General features: G+C 40.1%; 1 protein-coding gene across 1 annotated transcript in view; it reads right to left on the reverse strand.

Annotated features, from left to right (window-relative positions):
- LOC126485073 (laminin subunit alpha-1) overlaps window positions 1–25,165 on the reverse strand; it is a 715,911-nt gene that overhangs the window by 605,469 nt on the left and 85,277 nt on the right. The window contains exons 10-13 of the mRNA XM_050108676.1: window positions 14,073–14,287; window positions 7,399–7,586; window positions 6,587–6,696; window positions 4,288–4,465 (exon numbers count right to left, since the gene is read on the reverse strand). Coding sequence (XP_049964633.1) covers window positions 4,288–4,465; window positions 6,587–6,696; window positions 7,399–7,586; window positions 14,073–14,287 — 691 coding nt within the window. The remainder of the gene's footprint in view (window positions 1–4,287; window positions 4,466–6,586; window positions 6,697–7,398; window positions 7,587–14,072; window positions 14,288–25,165) is intronic.

Raw genomic sequence — 25,165 nt, forward strand, 5'->3', positions numbered from 1 at the left:
TGCAACAGGAGATCCTCTTCATTTGATATTAGAGTTAAACTTGTGAGCCATTCTTGAGTTAGTGCACTACATCAAAGTCTTTTATCATTTTTATGGGTGTAGAGTTTCTCACAAATAAGGAACTGAATGCAACAGTAATAAAAACTAACTCAAAGAACTTTACCATCGCCTAGTATGCCGTCTGGAACCCATTTAACAAACATGTTTGTGCCACATTTCTTCGAAAATATATAGACAACAGCCAACTGTGATCTAAAATAGGAAAAAACAAACAAAAAACATCCATAAAAATTTTTAGTGATAATGTGCAACTCCTGGGTAACACTGTGTATGTTGATGAAAATTGTGCACATTTAAAATTCCAAAAACTACGGAGTCAGAGTTACTGAATCTCTGTTATAACTGCCCCATCACTGTGTCCAACATTTTACAGTAGAGTCTTACAATGTTTGTTTCCAAAGTGACTGCAGCACCATGCCTAGGATGTTTAGTTACTGGGTCATCCATATGTTGGACATGATGACTTCTATATTCTTTCAAATCTGTCACATTTGGTTTTCAGCATTTCTGGGAATTCATTAAATGTCATACATTTTCAACATGGTTACTGATTAATTGTAATAGATATTACAGACCAGATGACCAAAACAAGGATAATACTAATGTTGAACGAGTTTGAGTTATTAACCCAGTTGCAGGAATCCAGATAAGCTGCGAGAAATGGGGGCATAGACATTGCGGCATATGGAGATCTGGATTAGTCCTACAAGCTTTAATGGATAGTGGAGATGGTTAACTGCTCACAATCACTGGGAAATACAGGTTCAAGTCCCTGTCCTGCCAAATTTACATTTGTCACAGGCTTCCATGGCTAATGCAACTGTTGTCAAAAATATTTGCAACTGCACCAACATATCACAGACAATGTCATAATAATCATTAATTTGTGTTACGCATTGGCTTGCAATATATTGAATAAGGTTTCAGTAGGAGGGAAAAAGTCTGCAAAAGTATATAGAATGAAACTGATTTGCATCCTGATTTCAAATCCACAAGCAACAGTAGAAGCTTCTTTATCCCACTTAATATGTAGCTATTATATTGATGAAAAGTAAAGCAGTTGACTGCAATACAAGGCTTTCACCAAACTATATGCAGAACTCCAATGTATGGCAACTTTAGGCGGTAGTCATTTATTTACTTCATCATACAGAGCCCAGGTACTTCTGGTATCTTTGGATGAAAAAGTAGCAAGACCATTGAAAGTGAAGGAAAAATCCTGCAATTTTTTTTTCTTTGACATAACTTGCGAAAGCACTGGACTCGGTAGACAAGTAGAACAGTGAACGAATATTACAGTAGAAAAGTATTTATCATTCTTGATTGCAATGCATTCAAATGAACAGTCATAACTACAGCTCCGCTGTGAACACGTTCATGTATTGTAAAAGTGTTTCGTTGACTTGACTAACAGGTGTGACATAGCAAAATGCTGAGGACACCTGTGAGAAATTACATAGATCAGTTATTTCTTCCAGAATAATTGAGACAAAATTCGATTAACTTATGTCCTGTCTTATTTTATTCATGAACGTATTTGAAATGGAAGCAGTCAGTCATTCCGTATTAGGTTTTACTATTCTGTAAACGAAGAAGAATATTCTAAGTGATGTTTCACTTTTTTGTTATAATCACTGAGATGCAAAATTTCGTCAGGATGAATGATTAAGCTGGAGGTCTACTCAGTTGTATTTTGTTCGTCTCCTCGTGGAAACTGCAGGGAGGAAAGTTGTGCAGCAGAGTCTCACATTCACACTGACACTGGCCTGCTTGGATTGCCAAGATTTTGCCACTCACCACTCACCGGTGTGATATGCAGTGAGCGTGATTGCATAGCTTCCTGCACGTAGTGGAATGCCCATGCAATGGTAATTGTGGACAGTTAAGGTTGTTTATGGTTTAGATAACACAAAACTATGTACCATATATGTAATTAGTCATATAGTTCAACTAAGAGTATTTTCTGTTGCATCAGAAAAGAAATTACAACTTTTAGTCCTTATAACCTCACAAGTTAACCTGTATTCAGCTTACTACACAGAGAACACCTCTCTGTGCTTGAATCATGACTTTATTGCAACAACTTTCATATTTAGCTGAGAATCATGAAGAATCAGCAGTGCTAATCTGCTTTTGTGCATAGTATTGTTTTTGTCATCCTTGTAAGGAATGCTATTAAAGAAATGTTTCCATTAGTTTTGCCTCTGTTCCCAGTATAAGCAGTGCTTACTATGTATCCATTGAGGTAGACCATTGTACAAAGGATTGAGCCCTCCCCAGGGAAGAAGGTATGTCTGTGCTTCCAGTGGAGTAGCAGAAGTAAGTTACTCAGAAAGACTACCTCTCATCAGAAAAAGTCCAATTTAAATTGTGAAGAACAAATTTAAGCTCTTACCACTGATGCGCTGTTTTTAGCATGATAATCGACAACATCTAAAATTTTCAGAATCCCATCTGTAGGCAGGTTTGCTGAACTGTGGTAATGAATGTGGGTCCAGTTGTTCCCACTTTATTTGGTGGTTGAGCTATTCCACTGTAGTCTTTGACTGGCCTTTATGCATCACTGTAGTCAATACTCTACTTGGATGTCAATGATTCAGTTTTTCTTTTGGTGTTGTTAGTGTGCTATGTGTATTTTAACAGAAGAGCCATATGAACAGTTTACAAACTCCATTGTGTGTCCCCATGGCCCAAGAGCTAATAATTAACAAATGTTTCCTTCATCTATGTAGGTACTTTTTGTAGGCAATAGTTATAGAGTTAAAGAATAATACCCATAAAAAATGGTTTTCATAATTGGTAACTGTCCATGACTTCAAGCTGTTTACAGTTGTGTGCAAAAGGTTCCTGAAATGCACTCTCATATCAAAGTGAACACAGCATCTACTCACTGTAAAGATGACAAGTTGAGTTGCAGATGGGCACATCAAAAAGAATGTTATACATTGAGCTTTGCCTAAGGCTTCTTCTGAAAGGAAGAACACACACACACACACACACACACACACACACACACACACACACACACACACAATCACACAATCAAGTGTGCATGAAATGTGCTTGTTTGTGCAAATGAATATATGTGTGTGTGTGTGTGTGTGTGTGTGTGTGTGTGTGTGGTTTTTGCTGAAAGCTCAGTGTGTAACAGTCTCTTCATTGTGCCCTGTTTGCAACTCAGTGTGTCACCTTTATGGCGAGTACCAAGCAATCTATCATTTTCATTATATTGTTGATATTCCGACCTGCCATTGTTTGAACACACTGTCTGACTCCCAAAGGTGAATGTGGCATGCTCTGAGCAATTAATACCTGCGGACTGAAGAGTGACAATAGACAAATAGCCTCTTCCATTGGTTGGCTGCCTGAAAAGCCACCACCTAATTCATGACTAGTTTTAGGATGTCTTAAACCCTTCACAGTGGGTATCACACATGCTGATTTCACATCACAAAATGGAAAGAATGACTCTCACTTCATCTCTCCTCATCCTCACAGCTGTTGGGTCTCTCTTATTATGGGGTTTGAGTGACCTGCTCCTCCTTTCTAAACTTTCCCAATCTATCCCTTAGGGAGGAACTAATACTTATGAAGTTACGATAGCTTCGTGCACTTTAGTAAATGCCACTCAGTTGCACTAAAAATTTCATCTCCTGGAGGTAAGCACTGTTCAAGCAAACTCTGTCTCATAATTTTGTATTTCTCTGTACCAAATTTTCCTATTGAAGCAGTTAACCACATCACCCTACATCATCTCAGTGAGCATTATAATGAAAAAAAAAGTGTTTGCTAATGCAATGAAAACATTGTAAATTTAAGGTGAGATTATGCAGTAGGTAAGTGATGTCGATAATTGTCTAAGACCATGAGCGTACACTGCATTCCATCCTCATGAATAACCTGTAAATGTAAATTCAAGGTCATTTAACAGAAGTGTCTGACTTCTAACCAAGGGCTTGATGCCTTTGCATGACAAAGTGCGTTCACCTGTTGTCAACAAGTCAAATGAGACGTAGTCCCAAAGATGCATAGATGGTTTGCTTTCTTTGAAAGTTAAGTTCTACATCTGATTACATTATTATCTGAAGCTCCACAATTATTTTGCCATAAAAATAGAGCTAATACCAATTGTCTTTTCTAGCACTATGCCCAACATGAAGTACAGAGGTACCCAACCATGCATTTTGTGTTTTATAGGAATGAGTTACATGCAGGTTCAGCACTCACCTACGCAGCCCGAAGATGAGAAGTTGTAATGCAGCTCAGCACAGGTATCACAATATGGGCCTTGAATGCCATTGTGACACATACATTCTCCTGTAAATGGATTACAGGCTGGTAATTTTGAACCGATAGGATGACAGTTGCACGGAATGCATCCTGCTGTGACATTCCCCAGACCTTCCTGTACAGAAGAAAGAAATTAAAATTCAATATTTAAATGCTGATTTAAAACTGATCATTGTGAATGTTGCCTTACTGTAGATATAAATAACAGCCCGGTGGAAAAATATGTTAAAAAGAATATGGGCTTCGTAATAAATAATTTTTGTTGACGGAGATGGCACAAAGTGTAACTGGCTGGACAATCGTGAAGAAATTCCTTAGGAATGAGTCTCTGTAACATTGGTCTGTACCTTCTCCAGGTAGTAGGATTATGATCTCTGTTAACCACAAAGAAATTTATCGTTGTTGATAAATGTACCGGCACGATTTTTTTTAACTCTTACCAATTTTGTAGTGTCAAAGACAGCTGTGAACACTGAATATCCTAAGTACCCTTTCATTATTTTCGGTGATGGAATACTTAAGTTCATAAATGAGTTGAATTTGGGGAGAAACAGAATAGTATGGAGACTAGAACAGTGACTCAACAAATATTTCTTTCATTAATACCTGTAATAGGTTAGCAGGTGTACTAATTGGGAGAACATTTTTATTGATTGCTGCATGTGCTGGAGGGTAGTGCCAGCTAGACTATCCCCATAAATTTTGATGCCTCTGCAACAGTTTCTTATGCTGTGTGTATGACACTAATTTTTATCAGATATATTTTAGAACTGATAGTTCAGATAGATAGCATGTTTCCAGAAGACGAGATACTGGTGGAATTAAAGCTGTGAGGACGGGCCATGAGTCGTGCATGGGTAGCTCAGATGGAAGAGCACTTGCCCGCAAAAGGCAAAGGTCCTGAGTTCAAGACTCAGTCCGGCACACAGTTTTAATCTGCCAGGAAGTTTCAGATAGCATGTTTGTTCCCTTTTTGTGTGTAACTATGGCAGATGCCAAAATATCAAACTCCTCCAGGGTTTTGCAGCAGGTATGTTCAGTATATAGCTCTTGGGTTTGCTGCTGGACAACGTTTTCTAAAACTCATTTCTTGGAGGCAAGTGCTTGACATTGCTGCTGCTGAGTGTCACTGTGGCTAGAACAAACCCAAAATTGGTAATTAGATGCATCCTATACTATATTGCAGTTCTTCTGTCATTGGAAATTCTTATTTTTCTGTATATCTAATGATAGTAATCCTAGAACCCTGCATTTACCTCAATTAGATATACAGAAAAACAAGTGTTTCCAACAGCAGTAGCCCTGTGACTCATTGGAGGATCCCTCTAGCTATCAATTTTGGTTTGGCTTCTGGCCACAGCAACACCTGGCAACAGCACCAGTAACTTGGTACATGCGAGGCCACAATTTGAGTCCTGATAAGGGGTTGAGAACATGTTACCATCATCTGTAAGCAAGCAACTTGATCACAGATGCAAGATTTTCAAATGAGGCTTCCATAACAAGGCCATCACAGAGTTGACAATGTTAGTTGATACTTGCCAGCAATAACCACCACCCACAATCTGACTATGTCTAACATTTGCTTTGGAGCAATGTTGTGGGATTTATAAAACATGGTCTGACAGCAGACCTGAGAGTCATATATTGATTAACTACAATTTCTTTTACACCAAACAAGTATCTGTTACAGTGGTCTCCCTGGGAACTTAGGAGACTAATGAGATTCACTGTTTCATCCGCAGTCAGTAAATCTTGTGTGTTAGTTTAATTTCATAAAATGTTATTCTGTAAAGTAATAGGATGAACACACAAAAGCCACAATGACAGGAATAGTTCCAGACTTTACTGATTTAGGTGGAATGATGTAACATATTAATATAAAGCTCTCTGGTTTCCAGTCAAGTGAGTTCATCGAAATAGTGTGACAATTCTGTGAATGTCACTCCCATCATCTTTTGGCAAAAATGATTTCAGTCACATTTGTTTGCTGGAAAACCAAGAGGTTTATATTGGTTAAACTGTACCAAAACAGTTACATTTTAGTAAAACTTTTATTTGTAGTCAGTTACTAGACTTTCTTCTGTGCATTAACTTTGGATGTATTAATTAACATTGTACCTCCATGATAGGATACTAAAAATTTTATTCATTATTTTCCACTTACAATGGTAATTGCAATTTTTCTGCACAACTATATATAAAAAACTTACATGTGTAATGTAGGCTTACTCACCTGACAACGATCACATCTTTGTCCAGAAAACCTTTCTCGGCATTCACATTGACCTGTAACTGCATCACATCTATCTGTCTGTAGGGACCCTTCCTCACTGCAGTCACATGCTGTAGCAAAAATTTAATACAAATCACAAAAAGGAGCATGTATTTTGAAATATTAGTAATCATAGCTGATGTATCAATGATAGGGAATTTTCTGAGGTACCATTTGTTACACAATTTAGTAAATGCATTGTCCTTTTACTTTCTGTCTGAAGACAATGGTTTGATTGTCAGTCTGCCTTGAGGTATTTAATTAAATTTTTTTTTTTTTAACTAACTTACATATGATTGAGAATTTTCATATCTTGGATTCATTGTATAAATTCTAAGGGATAAAATTCATGATCCACCATTGAAATAAGCACTTACAAATAAAATACCTCCTTTTCCTCACAATTAAGTTAACAAAAGGCCTTTACTAAACTCCAATACTTATGCAGTTCATAGTCTTTTGTAGTGCTAATCAATAATAACAATCTTTCTCTAAACAAACACACAAACATTTTCAATTACAGCAAAGTACATATTATTAGTTTAGCTGTTACAATCATAAATCTGTGCATCATATGAAATCAAAGTATTTACAGCAACTGCAACATTAAAAAATAAAATGTTTAAAGTATTACTGTCAAATGTTTTCCTCTCTCCAGTGCATTCATAATGAAACCACCTCAGATGATTTATTGAACATCTCTAGCTAAATATAACACAGCTGTCACTATTAATATACATTTTATATCTAGACAGAACGTAATAACAACGCACGATGGCAGTCAGCCCTCAGTGGGTCTCCATAATGTGCTGGTAAACATTTGTCACATCCCCATCCCTCAGTGTTTCCTTTACATTCCAGACATTGTCCAGTGTATGAATCACAAGGGCCACCATTGCAATTGCAGGGCTGACATGTGGAACCAATTTCCAATGGATTGCCAAAGTAGTCACTCGCACACCTGGAAGAAAATTAATGACTGCAATATTTACGCTTGCTGCTTTTTATTATTCTTTGCTTTCTTCAAAATTGAAAATATGAAGACAGTAAAAAATAATTGTTTCTTCACTTCCCTGTGGTTAATTGTTCCCTTTTCATCTATGATTTGTCATCTTCATTAACACAAAGAAAACATTCAGTAATTTTATTTTGTTAATATTTATTTATTTCCTCCTATCATGCATTATCAATAATTGCCTACAAAAAGGAGATACCAAAATGAAATTTCTTTTAATATAAAAAATGCTGAAATTCCAGTTTTCAATTAAGTGATTAAAACTTAGCAGAACTGAATGGTATCCACACTTGACACCGGCAATATATAGACATACCACATTATTTTCAGTGTATCTCGACCGTAGTAGTCCAATTTGAAAAGCAACAGTGATTAAATTATTCAGATCTTTACCACAAGCGATTCAATTCTGTTATATTTTAATTACTTATGGGAACTCCAGATTTTCACTTGGACAGTGGATAAGGAAGAATGTACAACACGTCTTTTGTTGTGAAAATGTTGCTCTGTAAGTACTGCATGCATTAACTTGTATCATATCAAGCAGATGGTTAGTTTTTCTGGCAAATAATACCTCATTTATGACTCTCATGAATCTGCTGGTCATAACTGTTTTTCACACACCATTGTTTAGTAAGTGACTAATGGTTCTGTAGCCTTTAGATTTGTTAGCCATCAAACATATACTGTACACAAATGCAGAGAGTTTTACAGATAGGTAGAGCAGATACAGCTCCATACTTTAAAATAATTTTTATTTGGTTTTGGATACTGAAGCTGGAGGAGCAGTGCTTCAAATCACACTGTGTCCAAAAAACTAATTTTTATAGAAGAAAAAAAAAAAAAAAAAAAAAAAAAAAAAAAAAAAAAAAAAACTGAACTGGAAAATTTTACACAAATTCTACAATATGAAGTTATTTTCTGTGAGGTTTACTTCTAGAAAGGTGAAAAAGTGAAATCAACTTGTAATTGTGTTCATCAAATTGAAGGAGAATGAGTTGAACTTAATACACTTTGATCCAATAATTGTAAAATATACAAATAAAAATGATCATTAAGGTAAATACATACCTAACAAATTATTTTGCTATTATTATAGAAGAACATTATCCTTTAATACAAAATTAAATTTTTCACAATAAACATTCTAATATGTCAAGTGTTTGTAATGTCCTCCTTGCTGCCAATTGACTTTAATAGGATTTATATTAAACTATTATTGAAAACCATGTTATTACAGAATAAAAATATTCACATTTATGATTTTGATATTCAGTTCACAATGTCTTTCCGCTGCAATTCTTTAATGATATACAGTAGAGCGTCGATTATCCAAAGTAATTGGGGGACATGGGTGTTCAGAAAACTGGTTTGTTCGGATAATCGAACTGTACATGTTTATTTGCCAAAAAGAAGTACTGTACAGTAAATTTATTCATAAAAACAGGCATCTCTTTTAGTATTACAAAGTAACATACAAAGGCAACTTCAGTAGGGATATATAGTAATAATCTCGTACTTGTCCCTCATAGAAAGGACAACACGTTTACGTTTAAGCATTTTGTATCGTCAAGTCCACTTCTTCACACAGCAGCACACTAGTGGTCGTAACAGAGAACAGAAGGTGACTGTTTGCATCGTGAGAAGCTCTTCTCGGGGGCACGCAATCCTTCAAACTGCACGGAGCGGCACACCTCAACTCTAAGCTGGCGCAGCTGTTGCTGTGAACAGCTTTGGTACTGCCGCTACTTCTACTGCCAGTGCCGAGCTGACAGAAGTGTGCTGATTGTCGAAACACAGCGACTGGCGGCTCGGCCGGTCAGCAGCGCCTCGTGAAGGCCCCATTAGAAGCAATGTTCCGCCAGCGGTGGCCCAGTGTGGCAACTACTGTGGGAAACTCGGTTTGGGAGTGAGGGGGATGATGGACGGTAGGGTGGGAGAGTAACAGGTGCGAGCGAGTACACAGTTCGGTTAAGTGGTCATTCGGTTGACCGACGTTCGGATAATCGACGCTTTACTGTACTAGTTTAATTGGATAGATAAAAAATCTATTCACCGAGCAGCAGCAGAACACACACATAAAAGAGGGTTGTAATTAGGCAAGCTTTCAGAGCCAGTGGCTCCTTCTTCAGGTAGAAGGGTTGAAGCGGAAGGAAGAGGGGTGAAGGAAAAGGACTGGAGAGGTCTAGGAAAAGCGGGAGATTTCAGGAAAGTCACCCAGAACCACAGGTCAGGGGAGACTTATGAGAAGGAATGACTTGATCACCTTTTATGGTATACTATATTATTTAAATGCATGTTTTTGTTATTATTTAAAAAAAATTTAAACCAAAATCTAAATCTTCTGGTTAAACATTTGTATTTGCAGAATGTTAATAATGGCCATCCTCTTGGTTTCTCTTGAAATTGTATCCAGTCCTCCTCCTCTCCCCAGGCAACTACAAGCTGACATGGCTACTAGCTTCTGCCTCATTGCAATTTACCATAGCAACTGAACAGATGATGCTGGCATTGAAATGTAAATCTCTTATGTTCTTCTGATCATTTCCAAAACTTTTATGTAGCAAATTATGCACATCAATCTTTTTTGCTTCACTCACTCTGGTGTATGGTGATTTAGGTTGATGGGCATGTTTGATTTTGTCCATTGTTGGGCATAATATGATTTGAAATGATGCTCCTTATGCATCCATATCTATGGTTCAGAATAAAATGTTCAAAAACAAAGTAATAGAGAAACTTAATAACCACTCATATAATTATCATATTTGGACATAGGGGTGTAAATTCTGCTTAATTCCCATGGTTGTATTAAAGAAATCTAGACTTTTCCAGTATTTAGGCAGCAGATTGTGTTCTGTGTAAAAGTACAGAAATGCTTTGTTTGAAGTATTAAACAAAGACAGCAGCTGAGTGATCTACGAGGAATAGGGCTTTTTCCAAAGTAGCTGCTTTTCTTGTAATATTCAAATCAATCTATAAAGTAATCTAGAAGTAATCTTCGTAATTATTGATATGAATTGTTCAGCATTAGTCATAATTTGGTGTTAGTGTGCTTTCCCTACAGTGGTTCCTTTTCCCTGTTTATACATAACTTCACTTGTTCACATCGTTGAAGGGTCCCCTTTATTATGGAATTTGTGGAACACAATGTGTGATTGAATAAATGAATGTAGACATCAATGATTGACTCTCTCTTCTCTTTGTCAGTATTTTTCACTTCCTCCCCGATTCTGTGCAGGGCCTCCTTATCAGTCCACCTAATTTTCAACATTTGTCTGCTGCACCACATCTCAAATGCTTGGATTCTTCTGTTCTGGTTTTCCCACAGACCATGTTTCACCACCATACATTGCTGTGCTCCAAATATACATTCTCAAAAATTTCTTCTTCAAATGACGGCCTATATTTGATACTACTAGACTCCTCTTGACCAGGAACACCCTTTTTTTCCAGTGCTAGCCTGCTTTTGATGTCCTCCTTGCTCTGTCCATCATTGGTTATTTTGCTGCCTCGGTAGTAGAATTCCTTAACTTCGTCTACCGCTTGACCATCAATGCTGATGTTAAATTTGTCGCTGTTCTCATTTCTGCTATTTCCCATTACTTTAGTCTTTCTTTTATTTGTTCTCCATCCATATTCTGTACTCATTGGACTGTTCATTCCATTCAGCAGATCATGTAATTATTCTTCCCTTTCACTCAGGATAGCAATGTCATCAGTGAATCATATCATTGATATCCTTTCACCCTGAATTTTAATTCCAATCCTGAACCCTTCTTTTATTTCCATCTTTGCTTCTTTGATATAGAGATTGAACAGTAGGGGCAAAAGATTATATTCCTGTCTTACACCCTAATTAATCCAAGCACTTTGTTCTTGCCATCCACTCATATTGTATATTTCCCATCTCTTCCTATAGCTTATCCCTGTTTCTCTCAGAATTTCGAACATCTTGCTCTATTTTACATTGTCGAACCCTTTCTCCAGTTCGACAAATGCTATGAACGTGTCTTGATTTTTTCTTTAGTCTTGCTTCCATCATCAACCACAATGTCAAAATTGCCTCTCTCGTGCCTCTACCTTTCCTAAAGCCAAATTTATCATCATCTAAGATATCCTCAATTTTCTTTTCCATTCTTCTGTATATCATTCTTGTCAGTAACTTGGATGCATGAGCTGTCAAGCTGATTGTGCAACAATTCTCGGACTTTCCAGCTCTTGCAGTCTTCACAATTGTGTGGATGATACTTTTCTGAAAGTCAGATGGTATGTCACCAGACTCTTAATCCACACGATGATCATTTTGTTGCCACTTCCCCCAATGGTTTTAGAAATCCTGATGGAATGTTATCTGTCCCTGCTGCCTCCGAAGCTCTCTTAAATTCTGATTCTAATACTGGATATCGTGTCTCTTCTGAACCAACTTCTGTTTGTTCTTCTATCATATCAGACAAATCTTCCCCTTCATAGAGGTCATCAGTGTACTTTTTCCACCTATCCGCTCTCTCCTCTGCATTTAAGAGTGGAATTACCATTGCACTCTTAGTGTTGCCACCCTTGCTTTTAATTCCACCGAAGGTTGTTTTGACTTTCCTATGTGCTGAGTCAGTCCTTCCGACAATCACTTCTTTTTCAATTTTTTCACATTTTTCATGAGCCATTTCATCCTAGCTTCCCAGCACCCCCTGTTTATTCATTCCTCAGCGACTTGTATTTCTGTATTTCTTAATTTCCCTAAACATTTTTGTACTTCCTTCTTTCATCAATCGACTGAAGTATTTCTTCTGTTGCCCAGGGTTTTTAGCAGTTACCTTCTTTGTACCAAAGTTTTTCTTTTCAGCTATGTTATTGTCCTTTTTAGAGATGTCCATTCCTCTTCAACTGTACTGCCTACTGAGCTATTCCTTATTGCTGTATCTGTAGTCTTAGAGAACTTCAAGCATATCTCACAATTCCTTAGTGCTTCTGTATCCCACTTCTTTGTGTATTGCTTCTTCCTGATTAATCTCTTAAAATTGATCCTAGTCTTCATCACTACTACATTCTGGTCTGAATCTATATCTGCTCCTGGGTATGCCTTACAACACAGTGTCTGATTTTGATATCTCTTGTCTGACCATGATGTAATCTAACAGAAATGGTCCAGTATCACCCCAGCCTTTTCCAAGTATACATCCTCCTCTTGTGATTCTTGAGCAGAGTATTCACTATTATTGGATGAAATTTATTACAGAACTCAATTAGCCTTTCTCCTCTCTGATTCCTTGTCCCAAGACTATATTCTCCTGTAACCATTTCTTCTGCTCCCTCCCCTATAACTGCATTCCAGTCTCCCATGACTATTAGATTTTCATCTTCCTTTATGTACCACATTACTCTTTCAGTATCCTCGTATATTTTCTCTATCTCTTCATCTTCAGCTTGTGATGTCTTGTTGTCAGTTTTGGTATATGTTGATGTTGATTTTGATAAGAATAACCCTATCACTTAACTGTTCACAGTAACACACTCTCTGCCCTACCCTCCTATTCGTAACGAATCCTACTCCAGTTATACAATTTTCAGCTGCTGTTGATATTACCCAATACTCATCTGACCAGAAATCTTTGTCTTCTTTCCACTTCACTTCACTGATCCCTACTATATCTAGATTGAGCCTTTGCATTTCCCTTTCCAGATTTTCTAGTTTCCCTACCATGTTCAAGCTGCTGACATTCCACGCCACGACTCATAGAACATTATCCTTTCTTTGATTAATTAATCTTTTTCTCATGGTAACCTCCCCCTTGGCAGCCCTTCCCAGAGGTCCAAATGGGGGACTATTCTGGTATCTTTTGCCAATGGAGAGATCATCATGGCATTTCTTCAATTACAGGCCGCATGTCCTGTGGATACACATTACATGTCTTTAATGCAGAGGTTTCCATTGCCTTCTGCATCCTCACATCGTTGATCATTGCTGATTCTTCTGCCTTTAGGGGCAATATCCTAGCCCAAAGACAAGAGACTGCACTGAACCTCTTTTACAAGGCCGTTGGCAGAATGAGGATGACTTCTTATGGCAGAAGTCTTTGGCCACCAATGCTGATTATTAATCAAAATTTCAGCGGTGGTGGGTTTCGAACCCAGGACCAAGGATGGTTTGATTAATAATCAAAGAGACTACCCCTAGACCATCAGTGCAACCAACTACAAGAATAATGGATACAAAATGTGTGGAAAGGTGGTGAACGGAGTCTTGGTAAGTCGCTCAGAAGCTTAGCTCAAAATGGTACAGTAGAAATGAGAAAAGATGTTCATAAAAAACTGTAATAAAGCACATTAGGAATAAAATTAAAATACTCCATCTACATATATTTTTCATTTTTATGTTTTCTATGTAGCACCATTACTAGCCTTTTAAGCTGTATAATACAAATATAAACTAACATCTCACAATGCTTGCCAGCATATCCAATGGGACAACTGGTACAAACATAATCATCTCTGCCATGTGCTTCACATGTAGGGCTGAAGTTATTGCTCGGTTGCAGAAGTGGACATGCACATGGTTGACAATCAGCAGGTGTTCCTTGTTCTGGATTTCCATAGTAACCAGCAGCACATATCTCACAGTGACCTCCTGTTGTATTGTGTTCACATGCCTACAACAACACACAAAACAACTGACTGTAAATTTTATTCATTTTTTGTTTACAAACAGTGATACACATAAAACATAAATGTTAATGAATCTTATGGCAAGAAAAATCCATAATAGTATTTATGTTCTTATTGCACATGTAAGTATTGTAAAATAATTAAGGCTATCTTTACTGTGCAAGTAACTACTTATTAGATCCAGTAACTTTGTTGGAACATAAATACTGTTTTCCCTTTTAGGACTGCAAATAGAAACATTAACTTAAATTTGATTGTCAGTATATATCTTTCCTGTCCTGTAACTGGAGATGCTCTTGTGAAGCAGATGTTTTGCTTTGCTTTGAGTACATTGTACAAAATAAGTGAATGCTGGAAGCACCTACTGGTCTACGAAACATATAACAAAGATGTAGAGCTCATTTCTATTGAACAATTTTTGAACGTAATTTATAAATTAAGAATATCCATTCCCCTGCATTCAGTGCGAGCTACAAGGTGACATGCAAATACAAAATCTTCCATCTCGACTGATGATTTTTCCATCAGTCTTCTTCACAGATTTGGCCTCAGTAGGTGACACATTTGGAGTGATGTATAGTCCTTTACAGTGTAAGGTGCATGCCAAATCAGATAGTTGGCACACTGGTAACCAAACGTACTTATTATACAGAGATGAGCAAAATTCATTTGAATGATGAAAAATATATGTTCTTATAATTATTCATTTATGTAAATAAAATACGTAATCACTATTCATGAATGAAAGGTGTATCAACAGAAGATAATTTTTGTATCCATAAATATTTACTGGTTCAATTTTTTGTCACGTATAACACACAAATGCATTTTGTTGCATAAATATTTACTGGTTCAATTTTTTGTCACGTATAACACACAAATACATTTTGTTGCTTTTATGTTATTTTTCTCAACAATTCTTTCTTCAAATATTTCATCAGAACATATTTGACTTTGGAAGCTTTGCCATTGTGGCAAATGGAAAAACACTTTCAACAGGCACTTAAGAGGGTAGTGGTTACATCTTCTGAAAATCGTATTAATTTCACAATAGTAATGGAAGACCTTCAAATCACAATCTTCTTCAGCCAAAAAATTCAGAAATTATCAATCATGTTCTAGTTTTTGATGAATAACCCAGGTTCCATGTTAGCCTCACCTCCCGTTTCTGATTCAAAATCGATCTGGCGAGAGTCCCCATTCTTCCAATATTTTTGAGAGGTACAGCAGTGTTACTCCTGGCAGCACTGTGTGGAGAGCTATTGGATAAGTCTTTAGGTCACGGCTAGTAGTGATTGTGGAAACTCTGATTGAGCAAACATCACAGATATCCTGTGTTACCATGTGTTACTTCTCGTGCAACAGAATTGTGTTGTTATTTCTCAAATGGACAATGCTCATCCATACATAACACAAATATGGCTTTATTCATAAGCCTCTGAACAATAAAGGAAATAAGATATTCATGGATCCCCATGTAACAAGAGACAGTACAACTGGATGCACATAGAGAGTGTCAGTCCTCGCTGTTCTGTGCATGTATATGCACGAGTTGCCAGCGGATGGTGCGGCAGAGGCTACGCCGTGTTCACCACTCCAGCAGGTGGCCTCTAATGGCTGGTGCATGCAGATTCAGTTGGCGGCTGATTAAAGCACGTATGCACGGCGACACCACACTCTGCACACTCACTCTCGAGTGTGCTGGTAGCAGGATACAGCACACTCCTCCCTCATGTAAAGTGGGCACCTAGGTGATGGAGGAGACACCAGCAGCTCAACGAGACAGACATCCGTCACATTTGGAGCGGTATTAGCTAGTGCTGATGGAGGGGGGAGGGGGCAGGGGACAATGTGCTGGGTGGAAACCGGAGGACAGGGCTGTAACGTGCAGGGACGCCCAGGGGTGATGGGCCCAGGCGGTGGCTGATGACAGCATCAGGGAGGATACCGTTGCCATCTCTGCATTGCCATCAGCAGGCAGGTCCCACTGTGGAGGAGATGGGACTGGACCCACCAGTAATGATGACTAAAACGATGATCGTGAGGGTGCTTGTGGAGGTGGCCCAAACAGAACAGCAGGCTGAAGCAATGGAGCCGAAACTGGAGATGGACTGGCGCCCAGTGCCAGGAAGCTGGAACCGTAGGGCACTGCACGTGGAGGAGGCAGCCTCTACAGCAGGCGATGACAGGCTCGAGACAAAGGGTGGCACAGTGGGCTGCGATGTTTGCAGCTGCATCTGTGAACCGGTAACTTCCAGCAGTGTGCGGGCACGCAACAGATCAAAGCGGAGCACCACATGCACGTCGGTGTTCGTCAAGACAGCATCCGTGGTGGTAGATAAGAGTGACTGGTATCCACTTGGGCCATTGACCAATCCCTCATGCCCACACTGGCACTCCTTGCGCAAAGTGGCCAGACAAACCAAACTGTGGCAGGTGTGCTCCATGTCACAGACAGTGGAGGATCGTGTGTGGTTGCAGCTCGTAGAGCAACTCAGCTGGGCTCTACACCCCCATAGGCATGAAATGATAAGTGCTCAGGAAACGGAGAAAGGTTTCATCCAGTGAAGAATCCACAACAAAATTTTTCATTTTGGAGTTGAACATAAGCTCTAGTCGTTCTGCCTTGCCACTTGGCTGAGGGTGGAATGGTGGAGTTGTAACATGAATGCCGTGAAGGGAACAAAACAGTTGAAAGGCCTCAGAAATGAACTGAGGCCCATTATCGGAAACTCATTATTGGAAACTAAGATACTAGACAACACCTCAATAGAACACACCCTCAAAAGCGTACCAGTTGGGATCTCGGCAGATGTCGACATACGCAGGAGAATGTAAGGAAACTCGGAAAATGCCTCCGAAACCGAGACACAATAGAAATTCGAAAAGGGACCCACAAGGTCTACATGAGTGCATTTCCATTGTTGACAGGGAAGTGGACAAGAGGGGCAGGGATGCCCTGGGAGCTGCCTGTTGTTGGACACACTGCTCACAAGCTGCTACAAAATGGACAATTTTGCCATCAGTCCATGGGCAGAAAACATGTCTCCTAGCTAACAGTTTAGTGCATGAAACTCCCCCAATGGCTGTGGTGGAAAAGTTGTAGAAACTCACGGTGGGAATGATTACTCTGGGAGAGACGTCTTCTGTTGACAACAGCAAAACACTGTTAAAAACATAGATGTGATACTGTAAGGAAAAAAATAGTTGCACTGGGGTCTGAAGCCTGACCTGGCAGTTTATCTGGCTAACCCTGCTGAACAAACCAAACCACCTGGTAGAGAAATGCGTCAGCAGCAACGGCAGCTGCTATGTGTGAGCTCGTAATTGGGAAACACTAGACTGCTCATAATTGGGAAACACTAGACTGTGGACTGTGATTCAGTATCAAGAATGAATCAAAGCAATTCTTCATGATAAAAATCCAGGACCCACAGAAAGGTGTAACAGGGTATATGCATTGGCATGTTTAGACATAAGTCGAAAGTGGATTTCGTAATTGTAACGAGACGTGTACTGTGCCCAGAATTGTGGGCAGCTTACTGCCTTGTCAGGTAAGGAAGTGTAAGGGTTACACAAGGAAACCGAGATTTATGGTCAGTAATAAGGTGAAACTCGGAGCCATAATAAAAATTTGAAATTTCCGGAGAGCATAGACTACGGGAAGAGCCTCTTTTTTCCAACAGAGAGTAATGCTTCTGGGCTGGAGTGAACGATTTAGAGGTGAGAGCAACAGGTTGTTTGGAGCCGTCAGCATATCCGTGCACTAGGACTGCACTGAGGCCATACTGTGAAGCATCAGTCACCAAAACTATGTGCTTGTCCAGAGAGAACGTAGCTAATGCGACCCAGGATAGGCATAGTCAATTGCTCCAAAAATCATGGGAAAATAGCAGGGCCACTAGCCACACCAAAAGGAAGGTTCTCTCTGGACAAGCACATAGTTTTGGTGACTGACGCTTCACAGTATGGCCTCAGTTCAGTCCTAGTGCACGGATATGCTGAAGGCTCCAAACAACCTGTTGCTCTCACCTCTAAATCGCTCACTCCAGCCCAGAAGCAATGTTCAAAATTAGAACTCACTGAGGCTCTTTGTCCACAGAAACATGGAGATACACGTCAAATGAATTAATTTTAGAAAAGTACTGGCCATCCAACATTTTTGCCAACAGTTCCTCTTGGCATGGATAAGGATATGTATCCACAATTGACTGCATGTTGACGGTAGTATTGAAGTTGCCACAGAGGCAATGTTTCTCTGATGGTGAACTGTGTCAATGATAGAAAAGCCAAATGCATGAAATGCATCCATCCTGAAAAGTTCTAGGCACCAGCATGAGCAACCACCAAAAACATAATGGAATGAACCACTGACTTGTAAGAAGAAGACACTATAAATTGTCCCAACAACTCAATGTTCTGTTCATTTCAACTGACATGTTTCCTTGTGACTAGTGTCAATGGTGGTGAGCCTACACTCATAGAGTGTGGCTGGAGCACTTGGCGAAAAAAACAATGAACTCGATAAATAACTTGGGAGAAGTTACAAGCATTAGAGTCATGCAGTTTACGTTCTTCTCCATGTCCTGGGCAACCTTTGGAGAATGACCCGCAGAGGTGATGTAGCATTTCTTCTGGCAACCACTATGAGTAGCCCAATGCTTAGGGCATGTGAAACATTCATGCTGGACAAAAAAGAAAGGACAAGATGGAAACAGAGAACGCTGATGGCCCTATGGTGGTCGTGACTGCTGGAGCCAGCGGCACCAGGCCTGCATGTTTACTGCCACCACTGCAGCTTCCTTGTGCAAGCCATCTGTCGGCTTAGTGAGCACATCTTATGACATTACTGCTACATTGCCTCATGCTTCAGTTTGGTCACCTGTTGTCTGAGAAACTTCAGAATATTGTGCTATTTGAAAAACTTCTGCAAACAGAGTGTCTGCATGAGAATCATTATGGGTATCAGTAAAGAATTGACACTTACACCTAAGGCTATGAAGTTCAGCTGCCCTTGTACTGTATAACTGGTTTGATTTCTTGCCGTATCGATTGAATTCAATTTGTGCTGCATTGACGTGTGTTTGATTGTGATGGTATTTGGACAATAAACAGATTTGGACAATAAACAGCACATGTGATCAAAATTAAGAGCAACCGGTTCTTGTAAAGGGGCCAGCTGTGACAAAAAGTGATAGATTTTATGTGGAATCCAGGAGAGGAAGAAGGCTTTGCCCAAATATGAATCTGTCACACCAAAAGCCAAAAAATGCTGTCTCAGTCTTTTTTCATAAGCTTACCAATCCTTGACTGAGTCATCATATGGAGGAAAAGTGGGTGGATGGACTGGTGGAACAGAACCCTGTCTGTTAATGGAAGCTGACATAGTGGTCACTGCCAAAGTAAGCTATTCAATCGGAGCAGGAAGCACAGCATACATAATGACTAACTTGGTGAAACTGCACCTAGAGACTGCACACGCAGAAACAGTCCCAGTCTTGTCGCCAATCATGTAGTAACCAAGTAATACACGAGACCAATCCAAGTAACACAAATATGGCTTCATTCATAAACCTCTGAACAATAACTGAAATAAGCCTCTCATGAATCCCCATGAAGCAAGACTTGGAACAACTGATGTGAGCAGGACAACTGAATAAACACAGAGGGGTCAGTCAGTCAGCACTGCTCTGCACATACATATGCGCAATTCATCGGCAGATGGCATGGCTGAGAATGTGCTGCACGCACGCCTCCCATAGGCGGCCCCTAGCGGATATCCCACACTGATACAGCTGGCGACCAATTCAAGCAAACATGCACAGCAACACCACACTGAGGGCAGACACATGCACTAGTACAGGATAAGCACTCTTTCTCAGGGGAGGATACTAATATGGTATACATAAATGAGGTACACTATTTTTGCCCGCAGAAAGCAACAAATTCCCATATGCCCTGGTACTTTGTGATTCATGTAGAGGATAGAGGGATTGTGCATTCAGCAGAACATGGAAGTCATGGTTTGTATTCAAGGAAAATAATTCATTTCGTATCAGTCATGAGCAAGGGTCACTGTAATTGTGCCATAGCACAGCACATTGATATTGTCCAAAAGATGACAAACCTTATTGATCAGTTTTACCAAAGATGAGCACTTTGCAACTTCAGTGGATACTACAGTGCAAATGTGTGGAGAAAGTGACTGTGAAAACTGCACAGTTGTGCTCAGTTCATTTTCAGCCTGAGTGTTATGAACGAGAATTAAGAAATGAACTACTAGAGTTCTACCAAGAAAGAAGCTACTACCCATTCCTCAGTGTAAACATTGCAAGTTGGAATGTGAAAGAAATGAAGAAAACAGGGATGCATGCAAAAAGGTAAGAAATCAGCACATAAAGAATTAAATGCTCAAAATAAAGAAAACTCAAACAATACTGTAACATAAATTAATTCTGATAAATGTAATGGTTGCCTGTTACTGTATTACTTTATTACAGTGAATGACTCACTACATTGTGTATCGAATAAAAAAATTATGTGGCTCAGGGTTATTAGCTCTTTTTCATATTCTCAAGTTGCATTGTGAGAATGCAGTGCAACTTGTGACTGAAGTCTTATAGCTGCACATTTTATATATAATCCACTCTGATCTTTGGTCAAAATCAAACATGGAAAATTCAGGATGGAATGTTACAGTATCATGAAAAGGATAGTTGCTACTCACCATATAACGGAGGTGCTGTCGCAGACAGGCAAAATGAAAAGACTGCCAGAATGTGAGCTTTTGGTAAATAGACAAAAACATGGGCACACGCACACACGCATGTGCATGTGCATGTGCAAATGCAATTCACACACTCGTGATCACAGTCTCTGGCAGCTGAAGCCAGAATGGGAACAGCAGCACATGATGAGAGAGAGAACCGTGTGGTAGGGGTAAGGAGGAGGCTGAGGTGAGGATCTTAGGTCATACGAAAAATAGTTTGTTTTGTACTTCCTTTTACTCTGTAAAAAAAAGAAAAAGTTTAAAAATCATAGTTGCATGCAGATGTGTCATAGTTGACTGTCATGTGCTTTGTCACAGAGTTAGGGGATGCAATACATGGTCATGTTTTACAGTCAAATGGAGATGCTGGGTTGAGCCATGGTGGTTCATTATACACTCCTGGAAATGGAAAAAAGAACACATTGACACCGGTGTGTCAGACCCACCATACTTGCTCCGGACACTGCAAGAGAGCTGTACAAGCAATGATCACACGCACGGCACAGCGGACACACCAGGAACCGCGGTGTTGGCCGTCGAATGGCGCTAGCTGCGCAGCATTTGTGCACCGCCGCCGTCAGTGTCAGCCAGTTTGCCGTGGCATACGGAGCTCCATCGCAGTCTTTAACACTGGTAGCATGCCGCGACAGCGTGGACGTGAACCGTATGTGCAGTTGACGGACTTTGAGCGAGGGCGTATAGTGGGCATGCGGGAGGCCGGGTGGACGTACCGCCGAATTGCTCAACACGTGGGGCGTGAGGTCTCCACAGTACATCGATGTTGTCGCCAGTGGTCGGCGGAAGGTGCACGTGCCCGTCGACCTGGGACCGGACCGCAGCGACGCACGGATGCACGCCAAGACCGTAGGATCCTACGCAGTGCCGTAGGGGACCGCACCGCCACTTCCCAGCAAATTAGGGACACTGTTGCTCCTGGGGTATCGGCGAGGACCATTCGCAACCGTCTCCATGAAGCTGGGCTACGGTCCCGCACACCGTTAGGCTGTCTTCCGCTCACGCCCCAACATCGTGCAGCCCGCCTCCAGTGGTGTCGCGACAGGCGTGAATGGAGGGACGAATGGAGACGTGTCGTCTTCAGCGATGAGAGTCGCTTCTGCCTTGGTGCCAATGATGGTCGTATGCGTGTTTGGCGCCGTGCAGGTGAGCGCCACAATCAGGACTGCATACGACCGAGGCACACAGGGCCAACACCCGGCATCATGGTGTGGGGAGCGATCTCCTACACTGGCTGTACACCACTGGTGATCGTCGAGGGGACACTGAATAGTGCACGGTACATCCAAACCGTCATCGAACCCATCGTTCTACCATTCCTAGACCGGCAAGGGAACTTGCTGTTCCAACAGGACAATGCACGTCCGCATGTATCCCGTGCCACCCAATGTGCTCTAGAAGGTGTAAGTCAACTACCCTGGCCAGCAAGATCTCCGGATCTGTCCCCCATTGAGCATGTTTGGGACTGGATGAAGCGTCGTCTCACGCGGTCTGCACGTCCAGCACGAACGCTGGTCCAACTGAGGCGCCAGGTGGAAATGGCATGGCAAGCCGTTCCACAGGACTACATCCAGCATCTCTACGATCGTGTCCATGGGAGAATAGCAGCCTGCATTGCTGCGAAAGGTGGATATACACTGTACTAGTGCCGACATTGTGCATGCTCTGTTGCCTGTGTCTATGTGCCTGTGGTTCTGTCAGTGTGATCATGTGATGTATCTGACCCCAGGAATGTGTCAATATAGTTTCCCCTTCCTGGGACAATGAATTCACGGTGTTCTTATTTCAATTTCCAGGAGTGTAGTTATAAGTTTTCACACTTCTGATTATGATATTAATATATCTGAAGATGCTCTGTTAATGACTGAAACTGAATAAAAATTGGGTAATACAGGTGTGTTCAACCATGATTTTTCAACAGTTCACACCAGATAGATTAGAGATTCATCAGTCAACAAGCTTGACTTGGAGAAACATGCTATTGTGTCAATAAATGACAAAGGCCACATAATATATGTAAGAAAATGTGAGAGAAAACATGCCACCATACCCAGTTAATGGAACAGTCTTTAATGGAATGCATTTGTAGAAGAGAAGCTGTTCTGTACTGAACAATGCATGACCACAGTAAAAACATATTTTAATGTGAAAGAATTCAGACTAAAGTTTCTGAATGAATTACCTGGAATTACATGCAGCAGCATGTTGCAGCCTAACAATCACCCCTTCTCCCACCCCAAAATTCTGTCTCACTCAAGAACGTTATTTTCAGAAGAACGTGCACTCTGTCACACTTCACAAACAACAAGTGTGGTTTTCTGGTCTAAGAAAAGCAAGAGTTGAAAAGGAGCTTGCCGCATGTTTGATATTGGCTTGGATGCCATCACAATATCTGTCCTAACCATAATTTTTGAAGGATAGGTGAATGGAAATTCTTATTTGGACATGTTACAAAGGTGGTTATACCTCAGCTTGAAGACAAGGGACTCATGGATCATGGGCAATTAAAGTTCCTCCATACACAATTTCGTGGCTGCTGAATCGAGTATGGTTTAGCATATCTAGCCCTGTTAAAAGGGTCACCATAAAGCCCAGACCTTTCCATGCCAGACCGTTTATTATGGGGTATAATTGGACCCCTTGTGGCTCAATGTCTGTACAACACTAACAAAGAATTGTGCAAAAGTGTTGAGGAAATGTTTTTAAGTATAACTTCTCTGATGCTCCACAAGACGTCAAGGAAGACATGAAGCTGCATAGATCTCTGTGAAAGGCATGGTAGTGCAAAAACAGATTGACTGGATACACAGTTTTTATGTGTAAGCATAACTTTTGCGATGCTCAACAATATGTCGAGGAGGATATGAAGGTGCAAAGATGCCAGTATTTGGCTGGCTGGATAAGGAGAGGTGACATAAAATTCCTGGTCATTATATTTTGATCTTAGGTCTTGTGTTAAATCTTACATCTCTCTACAATGTCTCACGGAATACATAAAACTTGGTGTTATCTGAGAGGAATAGGCTGTGCAGGCAGAGTGGAGAACATACAGATTACTGGACACACAGTTTTTGGATGTAAGTTCACTAATATACTAAGCAGCAGAAAAATGCTCATGTCATGGCACAAAAAGGTGAAAATGTCCCTTTTTGAAAGACTCTGACAAACTAGCTGCCTCAGTCCTCATTCTGCCTTCTTCACAAAAAATTTTGACATTCGGACATATTCACACTCTTTTTCACACACAACATTCTAAATCATATTATCAAGTTTATCTTGCCTCACCCTCTCATTGCCACTATCTATGTATATATCTCTCTCCCATTGTCTCCTTTTTCTCCCATTTATTGCAGTACATCCCACCAACACTCCTCTCTCTTCCACTATCACTGTCTCTTTCTGCACAAAAAAGTGTGAATATGTTTGCATGGTAAAATTTTTGGTGAGGAAGGTGGAATAAGGGCTGGGCAGCTGGTTCCCCACTTTTCTGCCAGAGTCTTTTAAAGAGGGGCATATTTGCCTTATTTGTGTTCGAGCAGGAGCATTTTTCTACCATTTCTCTTCTTTTCCCTTCTACAGCAGGGTGTGCTGCCTATATAGGTCAGTAAAGTTGACAATTCATTTATATACTTTGACACAATCATATACTTTGACACAATCATATACTTTGACACATTCATGTACTTTGACACATTCATATGCTTTGACACTTATAAGCAACAAATAAGTATTCATAATATAAGGTTGCCACAAAATCATTTGCTTTATATTTTTTCTGGATACTTTGTTCATTGATCACAATTATTGAGAATACCAAGCTTATGGGTTGTATCCTAAAGGAATAAAAATTTTATTAGAAATATTTTACTGAATTTGACTGATTTGACCTAGTGGTTTGGGTATGTACCAGACAAACTGTATACCCACCTCTGCAGCCAAAGTTGCTAACATACTGTTGCACAGCACATCCAATTCCCAGATGTGCTCATAAATTTGTAAAATTATTACTTGGCACAGATGGCAGAGAATCAGGTCTGGTTCATACAATATGTCACTATCAGTATCTGCAGCATGCAAA

The sequence above is a fragment of the Schistocerca serialis genome, chromosome 6, assembly GCF_023864345.2.
Source record: "Schistocerca serialis cubense isolate TAMUIC-IGC-003099 chromosome 6, iqSchSeri2.2, whole genome shotgun sequence".
Lineage (NCBI taxonomy): Eukaryota > Metazoa > Arthropoda > Insecta > Orthoptera > Acrididae > Schistocerca > Schistocerca serialis.